The following is a 23,267-nucleotide window of genomic DNA, read 5'->3' on the forward strand; positions in this document are numbered from 1 at the left end:
GGGCTGCTTGCATCTACTCGGGTGTTTTCCAGAGCTGTCTGCTCCTTTCATAATAGTCTGCTTGAGAAATGACGTTGTGGAGGAATGCAAAACAACACTCATTTTCATGTGGTGCACTAGGGCATTGCATTTATAGCCTGTGATTGAATATGTGAAGCTGGGCATAGATGCTGCTGCTATATTCTGTCAGTTGCTGCTTGGTTTCACTTTCAGGGATGTATTTTCAGCATAAAAATAGGGTTTCTCTTAACAGGGTGTAGAGTAATCAGTGTGACGCACAAGCAGCTTGGCTTTATGTTGTGCCTTGCTATCCTTGTATGCTGGAATTGCTTGGAGGGGTTTCTTTAAACCCCAGCCTCTGCCGTACAGCAGTCCTTGCAGGGAATTCATCCTGTCAAATTCTTTCCTTCATTTCTTGCCATGGCAACAGCCCAGTGGCAACTGCTGACAGCACTGTGGGTCTGCCAGAAGGGGAAAGTGCTTGAGCATTCAGATGGTTTTTAAAGGCAAAAGTGAGAAGTTGGATGCTACTACTAAACTAAATGGCTCTTGTATAATTTTTTTCTTCCTTCTCTGTCTTTGTATGAACCACATGCTTTTCTAAAAGTCAGATGCTGCTCTTCAGTAATTTGTATGCTTGAATGCCTGTCTGGAAACATGAAAGGAATATATAGGACCGCAGTTTCCTTACTGCTTTAGGGAAAGTGCAGTTCTCTAAATTCACTGCCATAAGTTATGATGACTGAGAGCAATCTGGTGTCTGAGGCATGTGACCTTTCAGGTACTGTCTTGGGTGTTTTCCTGAACCATCTACTCTTCCCCTTCACTACCCATGCCCTCAGAAAACACCACCAAACCAAGCCTTCCTCGAGCATGCTCTTATAGCTGTCTCTGGAGCCATGCTGGCTCTACTGCCAGTTAGCCAGTGTTTTACGCTCTGTATTGGGAAGAACTGAGCTCAGCAGGTATAGGCAATGCGGTACTTTTTTTGTTTTGTACTACTGTCTAAGTTAATGTGTGCTGACATTGCTGGAGCTGTGTTGAAGAGAGGGCAGTGAGGAGAGAGTGGTTGTGTGTGTGTGTTTTTTTTTTTTTTTTTTTTTGTTTTTTTTTTAACACAAATTTTGATGTAGGAAAAACTCTGGGCAGCCATGCTTCTCTTCATGTGACGTGACTGCAGTGAGGCTTGAAGAAGGAGGCAGCTTGGGCTTAGGGACTTTGGACTCTGGAGCTGGCCTCTGCCTTTTTCCTCCCTTTGCTGTTCACAGGATTTTTGTTTATTTTTCTTTGGAATATGCAAATTGCAAGGAAAGAGTTTTCCCTCTATTTTCTTTTCATCAGCCTTACCTGCAAAAGAGTTATTGTGTAAGAGATTCTAGCAGCTCTCCCTGTCTGATCTGAAACCTTCTGGCTGGACAAAGTCAAAACTGCTTGCAGTGACTGGTTAGGCTTTCACCTAAAAAAAAAAAAAAAAAAAAATCAGTATAAAGGGAAGTGTTGATTAACAGGAAGTATCACAATTAGGAGTTTTGGCAGTACAGGAAAGATTATGTTGGTAGCTCAGTGCCGTAGGAGCAGACTTGTGTACTGTTTAATGTGCTGTGGAGTAAGGGTGCAGTTCAGGTGATGGACTAGAGGATGAGAAATTTGCATGGATAAAAGGAGAAGAGTGCAGAGGGTAGGGCAGGGGAATGTGGAAATCAGAAATGATACGGCATTTCTGTGCAGACCGTGAGAGGCAGTGTGGAGGCCTGGAAGGGTTCCTTGGTGCTGTTTGCCTTACCCTCAGAAATATAGCCCCTGGGAGTTCAAGATGAAGATTCAACATGACAGGGCTAATCAAAGTCAGCTATTCTGCTGGGTGCTGTGCAGCCTGGAGCTGATGCTCCTGTGTGATTTCTGAAAAGGGTCTGTCATCTTCTCATATCCCCTGCTTATCAGGGCCTTCATTTCCCTCCTACTTAAAAATAGACACTAGTACGATCAATCTTGTATTGTTGAAGGTACTCAGTAATACTTAATGTGTCCTGTGAGGGCTGGATTGGGTGGCTGGACTTGAATGCTGCTTGAGGGAGGGTACAAGCTGCTGGTAAGGAGGTAGCAAAATAGTAAGAAGGGATGACGAGGGCTTAGTGTATGCTTAAGCCATAAAGTCTGGCACGCCATGTATCAGGAGACAGTCGGCTGTTTTCATTCGCAGTAAATAGATGTCTCCTAAGAATAAAAGCTCAGCTGTGGCATTGAATTTGATTTGTAGAGCTGAAGGGAATTGTACAAAACAAGGGTGCTGTAGCATGAAGAGCTGTGAAGGAGAGCTCAGAGAACCACAAGGGGAGGAATTTAGAGCAGGGGGCGACTCTGTGTCACACAGGCTAATAGTTTTTGGGGAGGAGATTGAAGGTTATGGGCTTGATTAAAAGGGATAAGTTTGGCAGCATATGGGGAGAAAGAGTTCAGCTTAGCTGAAGCTGCCAGCAGGGCACATAGGAGGGAGGTTTCAGGACATAGCTTGGGTGTGAGGAGCAGATCTGTCGGCAGCCTGGAGACAGCAGTTAGAGCCAGGCAAGCTGCTGAGCTCTCTGTGAGGGAGTGTGGAAAGATGGAGAGCCAAACTAGAGCCTCAGGGAAGCTTTGGCAGAGAGCAGCCAGGTATTGACCTGCCACACCAATGGAGGGAGCCATAGGCAGCGTGATATTTAGAAGGCAGTTAGAAAAACCCAGTGATGCTTGTTTAAGCCTGTGCTGTAAGGTCTGTGAGGGGCTGGGAAACTGAATAGAGACTAGTGCAAGATTTGAACAGTTTCTCTCCTCCTTCCCAGAATCTGCAAGATGAACATCTGCAGCCAACTCCAGGTGACTCGGCAACAGCGGAGCATGTGTCTGATCTGCGTGCTACAGAGCTGCAGGGTAAAATCCAGCAACTTGATGCCACCAATAAGGTATTTTTTTCATGAACAACAAATTCAGTGCCTAATGAGTATTACATAGTAAGGGGGAGCCCTCCCTTCCTCTCGCGCCCAGCCTGGCTGGAGGCAGACATCTGCACCTCTGTTTCAGCAAGGGTGCATGAACTGATGCTATTCTTGGTGCTGTTAGCTGTCAGCTTGAGTTAAAAGCATTTGCTCTTTTCCTACAGCTATGATGTATAAACTTTCTATATTTTTATTTTTGCAAATTGTGTTCTGAAGGAACTTTCTGATTGCCTTGTAAGCTGGCTGGAAGCTAATGAAGGAGAGACACACAGAGCGTTATTTTCCACCTTGTGTGTTTGCCTGGTTTGCCACCTGGTTTGACCCTGGTGCAGGAGAGGAGAGCAGCTGCCTTTGAGACAACTGGCTTCTTTTTTGTAGGCAGTAAGGGGGATCAGCTTGAGGTGGGCTGTGGTCCTGCCTGCACTTAGATTTAAAGGTTGCAAGTTTCTTTCCTAAGAAAGCTGTGTAGTCTTGAGGCAGATCAAATTTAGCACACATTGCATGGGATAGATGTTCTTAGCTACACTCTTGAGCTCAAAGGTAACTACCTACTGGGAAATGGAGGGGATAAAGGGAAAAGCATCACTGGGTAGGTTCTTTATTTAAATCCAGGACAGCTGTAAGCTGTTGGAGCTGCCTGGTCCACAAAAGTTGACAGGGAGATAGAAGAGGCTTAAGGCCCAGTGAATGCAATTGAGAGAGTTTAAACAGTGTGTGTGGAGGGAGTGTGTCTGAGTGTATCTCAGAAGAGATAACGTGACAGATATGTAAGCCAATAAACAACATGAAGGTGATTATATGGCAGTACCAACTCCTTGGGAAGCTGAGGCTGGAGTCAGTTCCAAGAAAGATGTGTATCTTCTAAGACTAAACATGCTGCTTTTTGACATTCCTAGTAATGCAGACAAGCACTAGTTTTCATGCACTGTTATATACATCTCAGTGAAAGAAGAGTCCTAAAACTGTCTGAGCTATGTTCCTCTCCTTAGGGTGAAAATGTCAAAAGCAATTGTTCCTCTGGTTTTAAATCACCAACAGAGTATAGCAAGTTTCATTTTCCTCTGCAGCTGTGCTGTTAGAAGGCTGGCACAAAGTAGACTCCTTTGTGCTGAAGCCAGAACTTGAGGCTAGGTGAACCACTGATCTGATCAAATGTGGAATTACCTAGACCAGCGGTTGCTGCAGAAGTGCATGGGTGATGTAAGGAGGTAGTAAGAGAAGGGGCTGGAAGACTGTAGACACGTAACTGCAATGCACTTGGAGGCCACAAAAGCAAAGGGTTTTTAGGGTGTGTAGCTTCTCTATGGTGACATTTTGGTTTGGGTCTCTTAACAGTTTTTTGGCCTGAAGCAGTCCTTTCTTCTTAAGACATCATTTTGTTTAGGGAATCATTTGTTTTATGATAGAAATGGGGAAGGATGCTGGGCAATCTGAGCAAGACTTTCCTGGAGTATGTGGGAGGTAGTTCAATATATGAAACCCAAGCCTGGAAACTCTGCCCTGCGCCTGGGGGCTGTAATGGAGGAACTAGGAGCACTGAAAAAGTTCTGTGGAGAAAGGGAAGGCTTTGTTTCTTCATAGTAGTCTCCACCCAGCTCAAACAGTGTATTTGGATACTGGAGGGGAACCACAATGGTCTTGATCTGGTAAACATCTGGGCTATATGGACTGAGTAAAGGCTAGAGGGAGTCCTAAGTATATTTAGATAGAGCAGTAGGTAGGATAAGCCAAATTACATATTTCTTTGTGTTCAGTTGCTACAGGAAAAACTGAATGAATTGAATTTTGAATTAAAATCTGTCCAAGAAACATCGCAGAGGCAAGACCGTACAATCCAGAGTCTGAATGAAACCCTGAAGAGCAAGGAGAGTGAGGTAATAGCATCGGGCAGGCAGGGTGGTGCTCACTGACAAGAGAAAGTGTGCTAGCCCGTGTAGGCAGTGACTGAAAAGCCATTGCATGGCATCCTGGATCTCATTAAATTGTTTCTGGAGAAACTCTTGCTTTCTTGTGAGTCTGATGGGGAGGGTTTGTGCTTGATTTGCCAATGACTGGGTTTCCTGTGCTTTGCCTTGTAGACGGAAGAGCTGTACCATGTCATCGAAGGGCAGAATGAGACAATGGCCAAGCTGCGAGACATGCTGCACAGAAGCCAAGTTGGACAGTTGCAGGTATGTCCCTGGAAAGCCTTGAGCACATCAGTTGTGGTTCTGCAAAGCTTGTGAACTTCAGATGCCTCATGTGAAACGGATCTTGCATTTCTTTGCTTCCCTCTCGATAGATGTCAGAGAGTCGGCCCTCATCCCAGCAGCAACATGTGGCACTGCTGGATCTTCAGAACACGCTTTTCTATAGCCAGTTGGAGGTGCAAAAGTTGAAGACAGCTCAGCGCCAGAAAGAGCACCAGTTGACTGAAGCCAGGAGGGTGACCCAGCTCCTAGAAACCACAGTGCATGAGGAAGAGCAGCAAAAGGAAGCAACTTGGAAACACAACCAGGTATGACAGGCACTTAGCCTGGTGGTCTGTGGGGTGACAAGGGTTAAGAAGCACTGATACGGTCCATACACTGCCCTCGTTCATCTCTGACTGTACCATCTTGAGCATGCTTGGTTATACTTGGCTAACCCCATCTGGAGATTTCTCCAGCCTCCTTAGCTTCCTACCCTAGGACTTAGAATCAGCAAAGATGTGATATGTGTATGTTATCACTTGTGTGCCTTTAGTTGCTGCAGGTGTCCCATCTCTGTGTAATGTTACAAAGCTATGTTCACTGCTGCAGCAGGCTAGCTGTGGTAGACCATGAAGCCAAACCTGTGGCCACAGCGAGGGATTTAAAAATAGATGGGTGCCCTGGGAAGGGAAATATATTCAAATTTCATTTGCAAGGAACTGTATTTTGAGATATAAAAGTTGTGTCTAGTATCACACAGCATTTCTGGCTGCTCCACAGCCCTTGTTGTTCTCACCTTCAGATTGGCCAGTTGTTTACAGGGCCACTGAGGACTGTAAACAAGATAAGTGCTTTCCCTTGCAGGAGCTGCGTGCTGTGGTGCAGCTGTTGCAGGCAGAACTGCAGGACAAGGTTCAGCAGCTCCAAACTGTGGAGTGGGAGAAATGCTGTGAGCTGCAGGCCCAGGAACAGAAGTTTCAGCGTTTGAGTCAGCATCTGGCTCGCAAGGAGCAACTTTTGCAGGTGAGATGCAGAAAGACTTGAGCAGAGCATAAACAGCCAGGAGTTCTGCTCCTCCTTTGGTATTTGGAGGTGCAAATGTCAATCTATAGCTCTCACACACCTCTGAAGCGATGGACAGAGATGCTTCTGGACCCTGTGCCTCCCTGAGGAAGGAGGCACAGCTATCTGAGTGCCTCAGCTCGAGGTGGTGCCTGGTGAGCCCTCACAGGTGCTTAGTCAGCCAGCTTCCAGGTGCTGGGACTCTGTTGCCCTTTAACAATGTGGGGGTTAGAGCTGGCAGGTGTAGGTAGTTGGCCCAGACTCTGCTGTAGTGCTGTCTGGACATGTCCTGGACTGACAGTTTTACTGGTGTGTGTGTGTGTGTGTGTGTGTGTGTGTTATCCTTTTAGGAGTCAAGAGAACTTCTGCAATGCCAGCAAAGCTTGGACAGGAGCCCTGCAGTCATTGATACCATGCTGGAGAAACTGCAGCAGCGAATCAGTGACAGAGATGCTGCTCTAGAGGTAAGCACAGTCTGTCAGTGAAGTCTCCCTGTTTTCTTTGCAGCTCAGCCTTTGGGTTACTGCAGTGGTGCAGCCTCACACTGCTACCCAAGGCTGATGCCAGAGCAACCATGTCTTTGGAATGCTCTATGCAACCCAGTCTGCCAAAGGAACCCCCTGGAAGGGAGGGCTTAGATACCTTTAAAATACCTGACATGGCAAGTAGTGTATTCTATCCAATTTTGAGAGATTACCCTTTCTCATCCTAGCGAGCAGTAGATGAAAAGTTCTGTGCCCTGGAGAAGAAGGAACAGGAGCTGCAACAGCTCCGTCTCTCAGTAAGAGAGCGAGGAGGTGACCTGGAGAGGCTGCGCAGCGTTCTGTCCAGCAACGAGGCCACGATTCATGTGAGCGCTTGTACCCGCGTATGCGGAGCGTAGCCTGGCTGCAGTGTGGTGCCGCCCTAGACGAGTGCTCTTGTGTAAATGCTGTGGTTGTCTCTGGGAAGAGCGGGTGCAGGGTGTTAGCCTTTCTCTGGCCCTGTGTGCTGGGCAAGTTTCTGGGTCCATCTGTGGTGTTTCTGGGCTGGGTGTGGAGGTGAGCCTTGAAAGGAGGGGGTTGAAATCTGCATGACTCTCTGCTGGCGGAGGAGACTGGTGGTACCTGTTCTGCTTAATTCAGGGTAAAGGTTGATCTGCTTCTGTTGTGGTCCCCAGAGCCTGGAGAGCCTCTTGAAAGCCAAAACCCTGGAACTGGAGCAGGTTTCAGCATCCTGCCAAAACCTCCGCTGGCTCAAGGAGGAGATTGAGGCCAAATCCTGCAGCAGGCAGAAGGAGCAGGAGGGGATCATCCAGCAGCTGCAGACCTGCCTGCACGACAGGAACAAGGAAGTGGAGGTAAGGCTATAGTTTGGCCTCCCAGGCCTTCAGTCAGTTTGTCTGCAGAGGGCAGTGCCAAGAGCGTCCTGCCTGCTGCAGAGGAGTATACTTAAACTCATGTTCAGTGCCTTGGAAACTGGCTGCTCTTGGCACCTGTGGGATACTTGTGCTCCATAGATGTTGCTCTTACTCAAGAGCTATACTCAGGCTGTTGCTACACTCAGGCTGAAGAACTGTTCTGCCCTGAACAGCAGTGGGAAGGGTAGTAGAAATGTCTCTCAAATTCCTCTCACTTCTTCAGGAGCTCACAGCAACCCTGCTGTGCAAGCTGGGCCCAGGGCAGAGCGAAGTAGTAGAGGAGCTGTGTCTGCGTCTCCAGCGCAAGGAGAAGATGTTACAGGATCTCCTCAGTGACAGGAACTGTCAGGCTATGGAGCATGATGCTGAAATCCGGGAGCTGCTGCAGTCTGTGAATGCCAAGGAACAGTGGAGCCGAGTGAGTTGTGTGCGGCACAGCAGCAGGAAGGCTGAGGCAGATGCCTTCTGCCTTGTATTAAGTAGATGGAAATGGTTATCTGGCCACAATCAGTGCTGCCTAGTTGGAGCTGCTAGGTGTTGGAGAATGACTTGAGATTCCATGAAGTCCCTTCTAGGTGGGTCTCAACCCATTGTGTGGGGGAGCACTTATGGAGCAGCAGTTCCCTTAGCTGTGTTCAGGGGCCAGGTCCCTGGCACCAAGCAAGCTGGGCTGGATTATGTATTCTTAGGATTTGCAGGTGGAGTGGGTGGATGGGTTTTGGGGGAGGGTCACTGCTTCATATGGGTGTTAGCACACCAGAAGGGAAGTCTCCAAGCTGTCAGTTATATAGCTCAGAATTTTGAGGAAACTCTGCTCATTGCCTGTTAATTTATGTTTTAATCGAATTAGTGCATGATCCTGGGAGTGTAACTGCTGCTTGAAGAGTCACAGTTTCTACTCTGCCTACTCTTGCACACTGGATACACCTCAGTGTTACCTGAGATGCTTTGGATTTTTATTTTCATAAAAAGGGGGCTAAAAGACTGAGCCCCATCTCCTCCTTTTTGTTCTCTTTGCCTTTCCTGTGTCTCCATCTGCTCTTGGGTGGAGTGAGGGAAACTGAAGAACTTGCTCCTCTGTAGGCAGAGGCTGAGCCCTGCTGCTCCTGTCTAGCAAGTGGAGATGGGAGGGCCACTGTGAGGGGCCGGGAGCAGTAGCTCCCAGACTGGTTTTTAGAGCTTTTCTCCTAGTCTCAAGTGACAGATAAATATTGATATGTTTTCCCTTAGTCTCTAAGGAAGGTGAGGGATAGGGAGCCAGTCCTTGATCATAGCTCTGCCTTCCTCTTTTTTTCCTGCTCATTCAGACTGCTGCTGAGAAGATGGCACGTGCTCTGGCTGAAAGGAGCTGTGAGTTACAACTCCTGCGCCAGCATGTGTCGGGGAAGGAGCCTGTTGGGACTCAGTCAGCTGGTGCCAGGCTATTGAAGCAGGATGAACAACAGCCCATACAAGTAAGAATTGTGCGGTTTCTCTGCCTGCAGCCTCTGAACTCCAGAGAGAAGTGATTGCTGAAGGAGGAAAGGAGAGAGGGGAAAGCACCACGCAGAATGGTAGTAAAGAGAGCAGAGTTAGGGAAGAGACTTCCTGTAGGAGGAATGGACAAAACTGAGGAGCAGAAATATTGCCTGGATGTTCTGATCTTGATCCCACAAGTCTTTGTCACTCAGTGTCTCCTTTCGTTTTGATAAAGCAGTATTTGAGTCCCCAGGGCATGTGCAAATATGTGAGGAATCCACCCTCTGACCTTCTAGCATCAACCCAGTCCTTCCTTGGGCTGGGCCAGGCCGCTGCGTTGTAATCCACTCCCTGACATTGTCACATTCTGGAAGGGACAAGGGAGCTAATTTTAGGCCCCAGTAAGTCATGGCAGAGCTAGCTGGCCTTTTGCCATCTCTTCCACAATTGGAACTGATATTTTTAAAGCAGCTTTGCTAAAAACCCCTTTGAGGCTGAGCACAATTCAGAGGCTACATATGCCACACTCCTACTTGAGCATCTGTTAATCGTTTACTGGTGAACTGACATGTTGAGGGTTTTGAAACAGCTGTAAGCAGGTGGCTCATTTCTATTCTTGGGCTCCAGAGACTTTCAGAGATGTGTATGTGGGCCAAGCTCTGCACTTTACTTTCTGTGTAGTCCCTCTGGTAGGCTGAATCCCTGGAGGAAGACTTAGGTCTGGTAGAGTCTCAGTTGAAAGATGGGCTTGCTATGGTTGAGTGAAATATGTTTAATCCTTATTGTAAAGGAACTCTCTCCCAACAACCCCCTAGTCCAACAAAGTAAGACCAGAGCCTTGTTCCCATATGTGAAGCTTCCAGGTAGGGTGCAACTCACTTGCCCTGCTGCCTGGCTAGCTCCCCTTCACTGCTCTGTCATGTCTCAGGCATCAGCAAAGCAGCCAGCAGTCTGCTGTAGTCCTGGAGCCCAAGCTAGGTTCCCCATAAAGTTGAGAGCTTGCTAGGTTCCCCATAGAGGTGCAATCCAGGAGGATTTTGTTTTCAGGAAGTACTGCAAGGAGCTTGTGGAGCTACAGCCACTGCCAGACCCCCACAGGGAGACAGCAGCTGCAGGACAGAGGGTGGTGAGTACTGCGACAGCTTCTCTCTGGATCCCCAACGATGACCCAGAGCTTTGGTTGTGGAAGAAAGTTTCACAAAATTATGGGAGGGCAAAGAGCTTTGAGCTAGAATGGGTGTTTTGAAATAAAGCTGAGCTTTCTCTTGGGTGATGGTTCTGAGGGTGCATGAGGGTGTGAACATGTGAAAAGAAAAGTTGGTGTTGATTTTAGGGTGAGATGCTTCTGCTCCACAGTTGATGCTGTCCTGTGTGGGGTTTCTGACCAGATGGTTCAGGCTGGGGGTGAGAATGTGGGACTGACCTAGGGTTAGCCTTGGCTCCAGGACACCTGAACTTTGCCAAAGGTGGGACAGCAGCCTTGGGACACTGCTGTTCCCTGGAGCTGCTGTTGAAGGATCAGTAAGGGAGCAGCAGTCTTTAGGAAGATGAAGTGTGCTGGGGAGCAGGCCTCATGGACTTGTCTCTTACCAAAGACATGATTTTTGTACAATGCTGGAGTAAGAGACTATAACACAGAGTAATCCTGCAGTTAACCTAGCTTTCTCTGCAGTTACGATGTCAGCAGCAGAACTGGAGAAGGAGCTTGTTAATGCCAAAGAGGAGCTGGAGCTGATGGCAAGGAAGGAAAGGGAGAGCAGGGTAAGCCTTGTCAACGGGAAACTGTTGGGCTGCCCCTCACTGGAGGTTTTGGACCTTCTCTCGCAGGGGGGCACTGAATGTGGGAGATGTAGGGCAGCAGCTTGCAGTAGGGTTTTAGCCTTTGGGGGTTTTGGCTTTCTATAGTTCTCACAGACTCTTCCTTCCATAGCGAGAGCTCACTGCTCTCCAGTCCGTTGTGGCCACACAGGAGGAAGAGCTGCAGGTGCAGGCCTCAGATATTGAGTCCCTGACCAGGAACATTCAGATCAAAGAGGATCTCATCAAGGTGAGGAAATACACTGTCCTGGGTCAGTTCTGCCCAGAAAGGCTGCAGAGGAGCCTCTTACTTCCCCATGTCCTGTTCATCAGTCTCTCGTTTCTGCTGAAGGGCAAGATGTCAGGTGTAAAGCTGTTGGTTTCTGTGATAGCAGTGACTGCAGTCCTCTGCTAAGGAGTGAGGGGCCTCTTCAGATTAATGTGGCTGGCTGGCTGTGGATGGGATTGCTGCTGGCTTGCCTAGAGCCCTTTGTTATTTTGCCCAGACTACAAGGACCCCAAACCTGGCCTTTGCTCAGAATGCTGTTATTTGGCGTTCTGTTCCTCGTGTACTAAGTGCCCTTCCTCGGGAGTTTTCTAAACAGTGTCTTGTCCCTCCTCAAATCTCGCTTCAGTGTGTCATCTGTGTTTAACGCACCCTGGCTGCATTGATGTTTCTGTCTTTGGAGACCCTGATCTTCCCTAACACTGGAAACTTTTGGCAACTGCATTCCAGGGAGGGTTACAACAGTTCAGCTGTCCTTGTTCCTGAGCCCTTCTCCCCTGAGCCCTCCTGCACTTGATTTTCAGGATTTACAGATGCAGCTGGTGGATCCTGAAGAAATTCCAGCCGTGGAAAGGCTGACTCAAGAAGTGCTGGTGCTTCGGGACAAAGTGGCTATAGCAGAATCACGAGTACAAGAGGCTACTGGAAACAGAAGGCAACAGGTAGTGTGCCCAGTGAAGCAAGTGTGGACGTGTCATTTTTCTGCTGATGCTTGCAGTTATAAAACTTTCTTTTTCAGTCTCTGGATATTGTGTGGTGCTCTTGTCCTTAGAGGCTGACAGTGTATGGAAGGGGGAACACAGAGGAGGTTTGGTTTCTTCTAGCACTGGCCTCAAGGGCAGTCTTTTGGGGAGCCTGGGGTGACACTCCAGTCGCTTTGTCTAAGTGATTGAAGCTAAGAGGGGTGGTTGGTACATCTGGAAGGGTAAACCTCCACTTGTCAGGGTCGACCGGATGCCTTCTTTGGTTCCTGCCTCTAAGTGTTGCCTCTTGTCTACTCTGGCCAGTTGTTGCTGATGCTAGAAGGGCTGGTGGCTGAAAGGAATCGGCTAAATGAGGCTCTCCAAGCAGAGAGGCAGCTCTACAGCAGCCTGGTGAAGTTCCACACTCATCCAGACAGGTAAGCAGGGCTGCCCTGGCTCTGCACTGCTCTGCTGCTGGGGCATGAGTGGGTGCTCCAGGGGATGACCTGACCCCTGAAGCAGTGAGTGTTCTGCAAGTCTGTGAGCCATCAGTGAGAAAGAGGGAGCCTGGCCCTGAGGAATTGGACAAGCTCAGCTTTTGGTGCCCAGATTTTTGGCAACCAAACTGTAGTAGCCAGCTTCAAATGCTCTGTAAACTGCCCCTGTTTCTACCCCTTGCTCAGGCCTTGGGATTTTCATCCCTATTCTCTGGCTTCTCCCTTTCCTGCTGGGCTTCTTGGAGGTCAGCCACTTCTTGGAGGCTGCTGTTCCCCATGTTAGATTCCCAACCCTACAACTTTTGGGTTGAGAATGGTCTATCTAAGTGCTTGTCTAGGCTGTTGTCCTGTAGCAGAGTATAGCCTGCATTCTCTATCCTCCGCACTAATCCCCTGCCCTTCATGGGACTATAGCCTCTGGGATATTTGAGCTACCTGTCACCAAGAGAAGCACATATGTGGAGTGCTTGGGTAAGTACTGAAGAACAGCTGTGACCAAGTTCCCTGCCCCATGCTGAAGCCTTTTTTGGGGGATTGGGTGTGTTCTGGGGAGGTTTAGGGGTGAGGTGGGAGGTGTCCAAATTGCCTATGAGGTACGGAAGGCCTGTGGATGGAGTAGGTGGTAGTCATGGACGGCGGGGACCCAATCTGATGTGCGCTTGCTACTCTGATGATTGCTGCAGCCTGTCTAACCGTCTTCCCTTTTGTGCGGCGTGTCTGCTTAGCGCTGCAAGAGACCACACTCTGCAGGTGGAGCTGGAGGGGGTCCAGGAGCTCCGGGGACAGCTGGAAGAAGCTCTTGGAAGAAGCTTGGAGCGTTTGAGCAGGCTGGAGACACAGGGCACCTTAGGAGGTGGGGAACAGGAGCGTGTGAGAGTCCTACCCCAGCATGCCTTCTGAGCCCTGGCGCTCGCCCACCTGCCACGGAAACGGTTCACTAACTGAGCGAGCCTGTCTCACTGACTCCGGGGGTTTGCTTTGGTACTTAGTAATGGTACGGTAGAATTGGTGTGGGGTTTCTTGTTTTATTTTTAGAGCTGCTTGGAAACTGCAATCAGTGCAATCCACCTGTGTCTCATGTACGTTCCTGTCTGACCCACCCCGTGGTCACTGATGTATTTGCACACTCAAATCATTCCATTTTAGTTGATTTCCCTTTATCTCCCTTCCCCTTTTTCCCAGTGGGCCAAATAAAGATTCCCTTTCACTGAAGGAAACACCAGATGTTCTCTATCATCTCCCAAGTGCATGAGTGTGAATTTTTATATTACCTTCCCCTTTTTCTACCCAGTAACATCCCCCTCTTGGGTTGATGGCTGCTGGTGCAGAAGGAAAAGGTGTATGTGGACAAGTGGGGTCCAGAGCTAGGGAATTTGGGAAGGGCTGCAAGATCTGTAGAGCAAGGACTGCGTGCTGCTTGCCTGGTAATCTTGTATGAGTATTTTGAGTATATAGAGCCAATGATCCGTTTTATGCTCAAACCAAATGCTATGTCAGTAGTGAAGACTCTCCTGAATTATTTTTTTTATTTTTTTCTAATTTTTTAGTTGTGAGTTCTGTGCCTTGATGGAGAGCACAGATGGTTTGGGGTGAATAAGACTTGTCCCTGCTCCCAGGATCTGGGCTAGGACCTGCTGGATCTGCTGCCTTAGTGTGTGTGCATCTTAGGCTCTACAGCCCCGTTGGATGAGGGGCGGGCCCTATTCCACTTTGCCAGTGACAGCCCCACTTGGCACTACTGCTTACCTTCTCTAGGGCAGCTTTCTTTTTTTTTTTCCTAGGGCAGCTGGGAGTGTTTGGGTTAGTGTAAGAACTGGAAAGTGATGGCAGCAGCTCTCCAATGACCTCTGCTTCCTATGTGCTGAAGGGTTGGATCAGCTCTGTCATACCTGATCACTTCCCAAGGTGGTGGGACTAGATCATGTACCTCTGATTGCCTCTATTTGTGCTGGCCAGGGGAAGTCAAACCTGGAGGGTGGAGCAGAAGAGCTCCATCTTGCTGGGCTGTGTCATCTGGACCTGCAACTGCTCTGCTACGTGCCTCCTTGCGACTGCTTCATGTGTTGGCCTGTATCTCATGCCTTGCCCTCATGTTCAAATCCTCCCTTCCCTGCTTCAGAAACAGGGATAGGAGTCAGCACAGGCTTTTCTTCATGCGGCAGGGCAGTGTTGCACCTCTGTGTGCCTAGCTGCGGCCTGAAGGCCATGTGGCCTGAAGGGATGTGGCTGCTGGGCAGCTCTGCAATGTGGCTGTCCTTTTTTTTTTTTTTTTTCTTTCTTTTGTGTTTTACCTCATATGCTTCCTCTCACTTTTCTGTGTAGCACCATCTTCTCTCTCCTTCTGCCTCTCACTTTGTAGGAACTTTTGTGGCCCTGTCATTGTATTCAACCTTCCTACTCCATCCTTAGCTTTGATGTCTGGCTTGCTCTCTGGTCCCTTGGGAAGTGTGGAGCCCAGGACTGAGTGCAGGCCCCTTGGCATAGTACAGGGGATGCCTTGGCTGGTGCCCTGGCAGCTCCCATGGCTTGTGCTTATATTCTGCTGCAAATCTGTCTCTGATCTGTCTCTCTTTCCCCCCCCTCCCCCCCCAAATTTCACCAGTGTTAGACACTGTGCGAGGTGAGTATTGACCTAAACTGAGGTGTCCCATGTTCTCTACCCTGTTCTTTAGGGCCCTGTTTCATCCCTGTTGTCCCTTGCTGTATGCTCCTTGGCCCTTTGAAAGGCCGGACTGAGCACCCCGTGCAGAGAGCACCCTCTGTGGAACCACTCTCTGCTGTCTCGCAGCTCCCTGTGGAGCTCTGTCCTGCTTTTGATTTCCCTGAGGACCTTGTTCCCCTTCTCCTGTTGGTGTGAAGATTTCCAGTGCAGCCAATGTACCTGGAGTCCTTCCAGCCCTGTGGCCCCTGTGCAGTTTTCAAGCTTTGCAACTAGTCCCCATCAAGCTCAGTGTGAGAGGCGCAGTGGTCCGTGACAAACGCACGCGCGTGTTTGCATCCCTTCTGCGCAGAGCCGAGCAAGGTAGCCCCTGCGCCCCGCGGCACACGCTGGGGCGCTCCTGCTGCTGTGCAAGGGTTCAGACGCTCAGCAAACAGCAGCCCGGGGCCAGTCTGCCCCACACTTGAGCTCCCTTTCTGCCCCCTGCACCAGCTTCCTCCTCCTCCCATGTGTGCCTTTTTATTTTTATTTTTCTCTTTCTCCCCTCCAGGCTCGTGCTCCCTTTTGTCTCAACCCTGGAGCACTGGGAGCTCTAGGGGACGGTGGGGGCTGGTGCCGTTAGAGGCTGGTGGAGAGGTGGTTCTCCCGCGTCCCCAGACCTGGCCTGCCTGCCCTGGCTCGAGAGCTGTGTGCGCGTAGCCGTTGGCCCCTCCGCGCAAGCCCGTGGCCAAGGGCCTACAGCCCCTCTCCCCCCAGGTGCTTTGTCACCTAGCAGCTTGTGCCCCAGAGAGCCCCCCCTGCCATGGGAGCTGCTGCTTCACCTGAGTCCGACCGCTGCAGCTGCTGCTCGTTGCTTTTAAACGTGGTGCTTGGTGAGGAGGGCCTCTCCCAGCTCTCCAGCGCGAGGAGCGGGAGCTCCCCGGGCTGCTGTTAGGGCCCTGTTCTTGCTGAACATGCCCCAGCGGGTGGGGTGTGATGTCTGCCCGGGCCAGGCTGGGAATTGGCCCCGATGGCTGCAGCTTTCCAGCAGTTGCTCTTAGTGGGGGACCACCCGGGTCGCAGAGCAGCGCGGTGCCACGGCCCCCCCTACCCCTGCCCCGAGGCGTGCTCCCGGCTGCCCTGGGCTCGCTCTCCCGGGAGCAGCACGGGTTCCTCCGCCAAGTGCTTCCAGACTGCTTTCGCCTCCCCCAGTAATGCTTGTGCCTCTCCTCCGGCCACGCTCTCCGTGCATTCCCCGGCTCCGTGTTCAGCCTTGCCTGGGAGCTTAGGAGCAAGGCTGCGCTGGGGAGCTGGCACTCAGCCTGGCGGCCGGCAAAGCAGCCAGGGGGCTGCCGAACCTGGCCCTGCGTGGCCCCCGGGGGCTACGGGGGCCTCGGGCCCTGGGGACACACGAGGCTGTGGGTGGCCACAGGTGCAGCAGGATGCTGGTTGCAAGCATGAGCTGTGCCAATCCAGGCAGCCTGAGCTGCAGCTGAGCCGGCCGGCTGTGAGCAGCGTGGTGGAAGGGCACGAGGGCTGAGCTGGCCGGGCCAGGGGCAGAGCTGTGTCCCCGGGTGCAGGGTGACCCTGTGGCCCCTGTGCCACGGGATGCAGCAGCCCCTCTGGCTCTGCTGCAGCAAGGCCGGCGTGGGCTTGCACGGTGCCCGCTGCCACACGGTGCGGTGGGGGTGGCGTGGGCATGGCGGTGCCCTCCAGCGCTGCCCCATGCCCAGGCAGGCAGCGGCCAGTGCGGGACCGCTGGGGGAGCGTGTGGCGGGGCCCTTGGGCCCGAGCCTTTGCTGTTGCTGGTGGCTCTGCCTCGCAACGCCGTAGCACGGGTGAGATGCACGCTCAGCTCGGGGCGGCGGGGTGTCCGCTACAAGGTGGCATGAACGTAGTTGTGGATGTGGCCCATGGCGTTGCTGAGATGGCCGTCTTCCCTCGGCACAGCGATGCCAGAGGCAGCTGGGACCGTCCCCTCCTTCAGCACAGGGCTCACCCTGGCACTGGGCTGAGGCTGCAGCACGCAGGGGCAGGTCAGAGGGGCCACAGGGAGACCCCGTCCCGCTGAGAGAGCCTGATGCTGCAGTTCGGGCCCGTGCGAGATGGGGCTCTGCCGGCAGGGTCCCCCAAGGCTGCCCACGACGGGCGCCTGCAGTTCAGCCCAGGTACGGGCACTGCCAGGGGGCAGCGGCATCGTACCTGAGCGTCTTGCTGTGCTGTCTCCTAGGTCAGGCCGTGGGGACGGACGCTGACGACGCCAGCACCAACTTTACTGACAGCATCGAGGAGGAGGTGGCACGTGGCGCTGCGAGCCAGCACGTGAGTCAGGGCAGCACGGCACCGGGAATGGGGGTCCCAGAGCCAGGCACGGTGCTCTCCAGGGCCACTGCCCCACCGTGCCCCAGCTCTTTTGGAGACATCCCCATCACCAACTACCTCTGTCCTTCTAGAATGGCCTCCGAGTCCCCAGGGAGAGCGGGGGCACTGAGGGTCTGCTGCCAGGGAGCGCGGCGCCTGCCCTGCCGGATCGGGAGGCGCGGGCGGAAGAGGAGCTGCAGGAGCTGAAGGCCCAGCTGGAGGAAGCTGGTTTCTCCTCCATCTCTCACATGAGGCAAGAGCCTCGGGACCTGGGAGCCGGCGGGTGACAGCGACTTGAGGTGGGGGATGCCCCACGTCCCAGCCGCTGCCTGCCCTTCACAGTGCTGTACACCCCCAGGAAGGCGATGCTGAGCCTGTGCCTGGAGAACGCGGAGCTGAAGGAGCGGATAGGTGAAGCCACGTCGCTGCTGGAGAGCGGGGAGCAGGAGGAGGCCGGGGCGGGTGGCCCCCCGACTCCCGAGCCCCACAGGCTCCAGCGGAAGGGCCACGGCGCCCTGGCGGACCACCCGGCCAGTGGCACCGGGGACGGCGAGGGGCTCCCGGCAGAGAGGGGAGCGGTGCCCACGAAGCGCCCTGCGCTGGACGCACAGTCCTGGGACGATGCGCCCAAGAGACCCTGCCCCAGCACCCCGGGCGGGGAGGAGGGGAGCCACGTAAGTGCCGCGGGCATGGGGGACCTGGGTGGGGGTGCGGGCGGCTGCTCGAGGCCCGTCTCTGCTCCGGCAGGTGGAGGGCACGGCCCCCGGCGGGGGCTGGCCGGGGCTGGGCACGGAGCTGCGCTCCCAGGTGGTGCAGCGCCGGAGGCAGTGCCAGGAGCTGCAGGACAAGCTTGCGGCCTCGGAGGCCACGGTGCGGGCGCAGGCAGAGCAGCTGGAGAAGTACCACGTCCTGCTCCGTGAGTCACGGCCAAGGAGGGACGGGACGGGATGGGACGGGATGGGACGGGGCGTGATGGGGTTCTTTGCCTGCCTGTGGGACCTGCCCTGAGCCAAGCCCAGGACACCCTGTGCGAAGCGCTGTACGTGGGGCAGGGGCCGTGGTCCCTCCCGGGAGGGAGGACCCCGCGCTGATGGGGCTGCCCGGCAGGTGAGCCCCACGCCCAGCAGCTCAGCAAGCAAGTGCAAGTGGACTTCCAGGACCTGGGCTATGAGACATGCGGGCGAAGTGAGACGGAGGCTGACCGAGATGAGACCACCAGCCCCGGTGAGCAGGAATGGGGGCTCCTGGGGCTCCTAGGGCCTTCTCCACCTGGTGTAGAGAGGTGACACCATGCCTCATCTGCTCTGCAGAGTGCGAGGAAGCAGATGTATTCAGTGAACCCAGCCTGGGTGAGGAGCTGGGGTCCTGGCTCCGGCCAGGGGTCAACAAGGCTGTCCTCAAGGCCGTGCCCCCACCGGATGTGGGGGCCTTGCGCCAGCACATCCAAGACCTGAAGGTGCAGCTCCTCAACGCCAGTAAGGTGATCCAGAGCCTGCAGCACCGAGCCCGCTCCGTCTCCGTCACCAGCGGCTACGCCTCGGGCACGGAGCGGCCGCTGCCGGGCCCTGCGGCCCTGGTGTCGCCTGCCCACAGCCTCACCGATGAGGACGAGGGCTGGCAGTCGGACGGCCGCGGCACCCTCTGCCCGCCCGCCCTCCGGGCGCACCGAGACCTGGAGCGCCTGGTGCACCGCGTCGCCCTCCTCGAGGCGCAGCTGCCTGCTGCCAAGCCCGGAGGCGTTTTGCCCAAGGAGCTGCAATCTGCCACCTGGCCGGGGTATGACCGCGGGTGCACGGCGCGGGCAGGTCGGGGGCAGCGTGGGGTTTCCCGCGGGCGCCCAAGGCGGTCGCTTCTCATTGCGTGGCTTTACCTGCGGCCAGGCTCCTGCGGCAGAGCCCCGCGGGGACGCCTGCCCAGCGCCCCGGCCCCGCGGTGCCTGTCGTGGGGGCGCGGGCAGCCCCAGGGACACCTCGCTCGCCAACCTCCCCCCTAGGAAGTACGACTCGCTGATCCAAGCGCAGGCCCGGGAGCTGTCCCACCTGCGCCAGACGCTGCGGGACGGCTGCGGGGCGAGCCGCGGCCTGGCCCAGCACCTGCGTGACGCCGTGCGGTCCTTCGAGGAGCTCCTCCGCGGCACCGACATCGACTACTACCTGGGCCAGGCCTTCCGGGAGCAGCTGGCCCAGGGCAGGCAGCTGGCCGAGAGACTCGGTGACAAGCTGAGCACCAGTAAGTGCCCGTGGGGTGGCACTGGGGCCGGTGTCGCGGGACGCGGCAGGATGGGAAGGGACGCCGCGACCGGCCTGCTATGGCTCTGTAGAGAGATGAGCGCGTGGGAGGGCGGCGTCGGGGCGTGGGAACACTGACCGTCCCTCTCCGGGTTGTTTTTTCAGGAGATCAACAAGACGAGGAGGATAAAAGCAGCCACGAACTGCTGGTGCTGAGGTACGAGCTCCCAGGGAGGGCCTGAGGGTCCCTGCTCTGGACGGGCTCCCCAGGGCCATCACTGCTTTCGGGAGGGGGGTCCCGGCTACCCTCAGGGGCTGCTCTGGGTGGACGCCCTGAGGCTGCCTCCGCTCTGGGATGGGGCATCCCAAGTTCGCGCTGGGTGCCCCACGGCCCGGGGCAGCCTTGCAGCCTGGGCAGGACGCTGGCTGGAGCAGGTGCAGCACGGCGGGAAGGGCTGTGGCTCAGGGGTTACCCCGCTTCCCTCCTGCGTCCCAGTGATCAGCCATCTCCGCAGGCTCAGCCGGGAGCTCCAGGAGAAGGAGAAAGTGATTGAGAGCCTGGAGGTGAAGCTGCAGGAGCGCTGCGAATCTCTGGGCAGCAGCCGCCCGCCCTCCGAGTTGTCCCGCTCCGTCACCAGCACCTCCTTCGTGTCCGACGGGCTAGAGCCCTGCTCTGACGGGGACGCAGCCAGCGAGTGCAGCCAGTGCCAGGAGGAGCCCACCCAACGCGCAGGTACCACGGAGTGCTCAGGCCCCAGGAGGGCAGCCGCGGGCTGGGGACGGGAACCACGCACGGTGGGAGACGCAGCCCCTCTCTGGCACAACAGGTCCCTGCAGGAGTAGGTGCCCAGCCTGCTCTCGCTCTGTCACACCCCCCAGCTGCTTCATCTGTGGGGTCCTGGTGGAGGCCACCCGGCACAGCCTTGCCACGTGGCACCGTGCCCCCAGTGTCAGCCTGGCTCCGCACCTTGTCCAAGCACACAACGCCGGGGGTGCCCTGCTGCGGTACCTGCAGTGCTGCGAGGCTGGGACCCAGCCTGTCGCCCATGGGGCACCCCAGCCGTAGGGTGTCCCAGCCTGCGGCCGCTGCAGACACCGAGTTGGCTGCTTGGAGCGTGATAAGACCTCTAGGGAGGAGAGTTTTCCTGCAGCCTGAACCAGAGCCACGTTAACATCTCTCCGTCTCTCTCCTGTCTCTAGGCCTTCACTTTGACTCCTTGTCCAAACCTGTTAGTGCTCCCCTGCCTGCACTAGTCCCCGGGTTGCCCCCCTTTCTGCCTGCCGGGCCCCCCCCTCCTGCGACCCCCGTGCTCCTGGGTTGCTGCGGCCCCCCTGTCTGCTCCCTGGCAGAGGCGCAGCAAGAACTGCAGGTGCTCCGGAGACAGCTGGGAGAAAGTGAGCATGCGGCTCCAGCGCGGGGTCGGTCCTGCCTGCCCGGCATGCTGCGCTGCATGGCCCCCGGCCCTTCCAACCTGTTAGTCCTGCCTGATTCCTTCTCCTGCTCCCCAGGGCCTCTAGGCTGGGTCCCACTGCTCTGCTTGCCTGGGGGTGGTGGGGACAGGCAGCCGTCGTGTGCAGGAGACGGAGGGTGGGTGGACGCATCCCCAAGGCTGCTCTGACCTTTTGGTGGGTGCTCAGATACCCCAGGGGCCCCTTGAGAAGGGCTGGTTTTGTTAGCCCTCGTGTAAGAGTGGGGCTGAAACCCTCCAACTCATATCACGTGCTCCGGGTGCCCTGGAAGAGCCTCTACTCCCCAGGGTGAATGGGTTGGGCAGGGGGCAGACAGTGGGGACTAGTGATGGGGCCACCATAGGGGAGTCCTGTGCCATACTGCTGGGCACAGGGAGGAGGAGGCAAGAAGCGCGTAGCAGGAGGATGTTACTACTATTCTTCCTCCCTGCTGTTGCGGTCCTCTTCATCACCGCCTTGTCCTGTGTGTGCAGGTGTGACACTGCCAGCAAAGCCTGCAGCCCCGCTGGGCCCCTTTGGAGAGGACAGCAAACCCTCAGCATCCCTCTGCCAGCACGGTGTGCCGCAGAGCCTGGCTGAGCCTCCAGGGGCTGCCGAGACCCGTGCCCTCTGGAACGGGCCTCCTCCCAGCCAGCCGCTGCACGGGCCGTTTTATGGGAAGTTGTCTTTGGGGTACCCACCTGGCCAAAAGCTAACAGGTAAAGTCCTGAGAGAGGGCAAAGGGGCACCCCAGCTGGGCACGAGGGGGTGGGGAGGAGACCCAGCCCCAGGAGGGCTGTGGGACATGGCTCTGGCATGGGGCAGGGTGGTGGGGATGGCACGGGCTAGAGGACCTGGCCACCCTTGGCCCTGAGCTGCCCCCCTGGCCGTGGCAGGAGCAGACCTGCTGGAGGAACACTTGTTGGAGATCCGCAGCCTGCGCCAGCGCCTTGAGGAGTCCATCTGCACCAACGACCGGCTCCGGGAACAGCTCGAACAGCGCCTGGCCTCCACTGGCAAGGCCAGCGGTATGGAGCAGTGCTGGGACTGGGGCCATCGGGGGTCCTGGGCTCGATGAGGGGCAGGCTTTGCCCACCCCATTGCATGGGGAAGGTGCTTGCCCTATGGACAGCAGGGAATTGGGATGAGGGGATCAGCACCAATTCCTTCCCTTGCAGGGTTTTCCACCGACATCTACGTTCAGGGGCAGGAGCTGGGGTCCCGACTGAGCAGTGAGAACAGGGCCCTTCATGAGGACAACCGGACCCTGCGGCTCCAGCGTGACCATCTTTCCCAAGGTAGGGCCAGGCTACCCGGCTCCCGGCTCGCAGGTACTCGGCGAGCAGGGCCATGGTGACGTCTCCATGCTCTCTGTCCCTAGAGCTGGCACGGGTGCAGGAGGCGCTTCTGGCTGCCTGCTCCCGGGCACGGGAGGCCGAGGCAGAGGTGGGCCGGAGGCGTGGGGAGCAGCGGAAGCTCGCGGATGAGCTTGCCGAGTGTCAGGAGAACATCCGGCAGCTCCGGGACGAGCGTCTCTCTCTGCAGAAGGACAACAACAGGTAGAACTGGGGCTTTGTGGCCCCGGGGCCAGCAGGGCTGGGCGGCGTGGCCAGCCCCTGACCCGCGTGTTGCCCCTCCACTCACCCCTCACCTGTCCACAGGCTGCAGCACACGGCGACGCTCCTGCAGCAGCAGTGCGAGGAGCACCGCCTGCTCGTGCAGGCCCTGCGCGCGGAGCTGCACGTCTACGAGCGCCTCCCCGGCCCCTCTGCAGAGGCGCGTGCAGGTACAGGCCCTGCACCCAGCCACCCGCTTGCCCTCACCTGGCTGCTGGCTGCACCCAGCCTCTGCCCAGCTGCTGGTTCTAGGGTGCCCTTTCCCTGCGCAGTCCTTGGGGGTCCCAAATGCTTGTCACAGCAGCAGGAGGAATGTGGTCGCTGGATGTGGCCTGCAGGCAGGGAGGAAGGGGAGGCCTCCAGCAGCCCCTGGCACAAAGCCACAGCTGCCTGCAGGGGGTCTGTGACTTCTTGTTCCAGGCTGCTTCCCATCTCCTCCAGTGCGGGATGTTGGCATGAGCTCAGCAGCCCCCCTCTTCTCCCCGCCACCCTTGGATACATCAGTGACCCGGCAGATGGGTGGTAGGTCCTGGAGTCTGGCCACCTGGGTGCCTCAAGGTTGCTGAGGCCTGACAAACTCATGGTGCTGCCCTCACTGGGGAGGGATGGAGAGCTCTGGGCAGAGCCAGGTCTCTGGGATGGGGAGGCTG

At 55.4% G+C, this 23,267-nt stretch overlaps 1 protein-coding gene across 11 annotated transcripts in view; it reads left to right on the forward strand.

Moving 5' to 3' along the window:
* LOC134143793 (myomegalin) overlaps nucleotides 1-23,267 on the forward strand; it is a 31,516-nt gene that overhangs the window by 6,167 nt on the left and 2,082 nt on the right. For 8 of the 11 annotated variants that reach the window (XM_062582096.1, XM_062582097.1, XM_062582098.1 and 5 more), the window contains 32 exons: nucleotides 2,820-2,939; nucleotides 4,727-4,846; nucleotides 5,051-5,143; nucleotides 5,254-5,469; nucleotides 6,008-6,166; nucleotides 6,556-6,669; nucleotides 6,918-7,055; nucleotides 7,365-7,544; nucleotides 7,828-8,022; nucleotides 8,912-9,058; nucleotides 10,110-10,188; nucleotides 10,735-10,823; nucleotides 10,993-11,109; nucleotides 11,670-11,807; nucleotides 12,153-12,265; nucleotides 13,051-13,178; nucleotides 17,194-17,285; nucleotides 17,417-17,577; nucleotides 17,683-17,998; nucleotides 18,072-18,240; nucleotides 18,432-18,548; nucleotides 18,635-19,100; nucleotides 19,318-19,553; nucleotides 19,718-19,769; nucleotides 20,068-20,285; nucleotides 20,753-20,947; nucleotides 21,496-21,720; nucleotides 21,898-22,029; nucleotides 22,180-22,299; nucleotides 22,383-22,560; nucleotides 22,663-22,787; nucleotides 23,038-23,139. In XM_062582096.1, the coding sequence (XP_062438080.1) occupies nucleotides 2,820-2,939; nucleotides 4,727-4,846; nucleotides 5,051-5,143; nucleotides 5,254-5,469; nucleotides 6,008-6,166; nucleotides 6,556-6,669; nucleotides 6,918-7,055; nucleotides 7,365-7,544; nucleotides 7,828-8,022; nucleotides 8,912-9,058; nucleotides 10,110-10,188; nucleotides 10,735-10,823; nucleotides 10,993-11,109; nucleotides 11,670-11,807; nucleotides 12,153-12,265; nucleotides 13,051-13,178; nucleotides 17,194-17,285; nucleotides 17,417-17,577; nucleotides 17,683-17,998; nucleotides 18,072-18,240; nucleotides 18,432-18,548; nucleotides 18,635-19,100; nucleotides 19,318-19,553; nucleotides 19,718-19,769; nucleotides 20,068-20,285; nucleotides 20,753-20,947; nucleotides 21,496-21,720; nucleotides 21,898-22,029; nucleotides 22,180-22,299; nucleotides 22,383-22,560; nucleotides 22,663-22,787; nucleotides 23,038-23,139 (5,050 nt within the window). Of the gene's footprint in view, nucleotides 1-2,819; nucleotides 2,940-4,726; nucleotides 4,847-5,050; nucleotides 5,144-5,253; nucleotides 5,470-6,007; nucleotides 6,167-6,555; nucleotides 6,670-6,917; nucleotides 7,056-7,364; nucleotides 7,545-7,827; nucleotides 8,023-8,911; nucleotides 9,059-10,109; nucleotides 10,189-10,734; nucleotides 10,824-10,992; nucleotides 11,110-11,669; nucleotides 11,808-12,152; nucleotides 12,266-13,050; nucleotides 13,179-17,193; nucleotides 17,286-17,416; nucleotides 17,578-17,682; nucleotides 17,999-18,071; nucleotides 18,241-18,431; nucleotides 18,549-18,634; nucleotides 19,101-19,317; nucleotides 19,554-19,717; nucleotides 19,770-20,067; nucleotides 20,286-20,752; nucleotides 21,027-21,495; nucleotides 21,721-21,897; nucleotides 22,030-22,179; nucleotides 22,300-22,382; nucleotides 22,561-22,662; nucleotides 22,788-23,037; nucleotides 23,140-23,267 lie in introns of those variants that run through there. The other 3 variants (XM_062582093.1, XM_062582094.1, XM_062582100.1) reach the window with 3 other exon arrangements.

The sequence above is a fragment of the Rhea pennata genome, chromosome 8 (genome assembly GCF_028389875.1).
Source record: "Rhea pennata isolate bPtePen1 chromosome 8, bPtePen1.pri, whole genome shotgun sequence".
Lineage (NCBI taxonomy): Eukaryota > Metazoa > Chordata > Aves > Rheiformes > Rheidae > Rhea > Rhea pennata.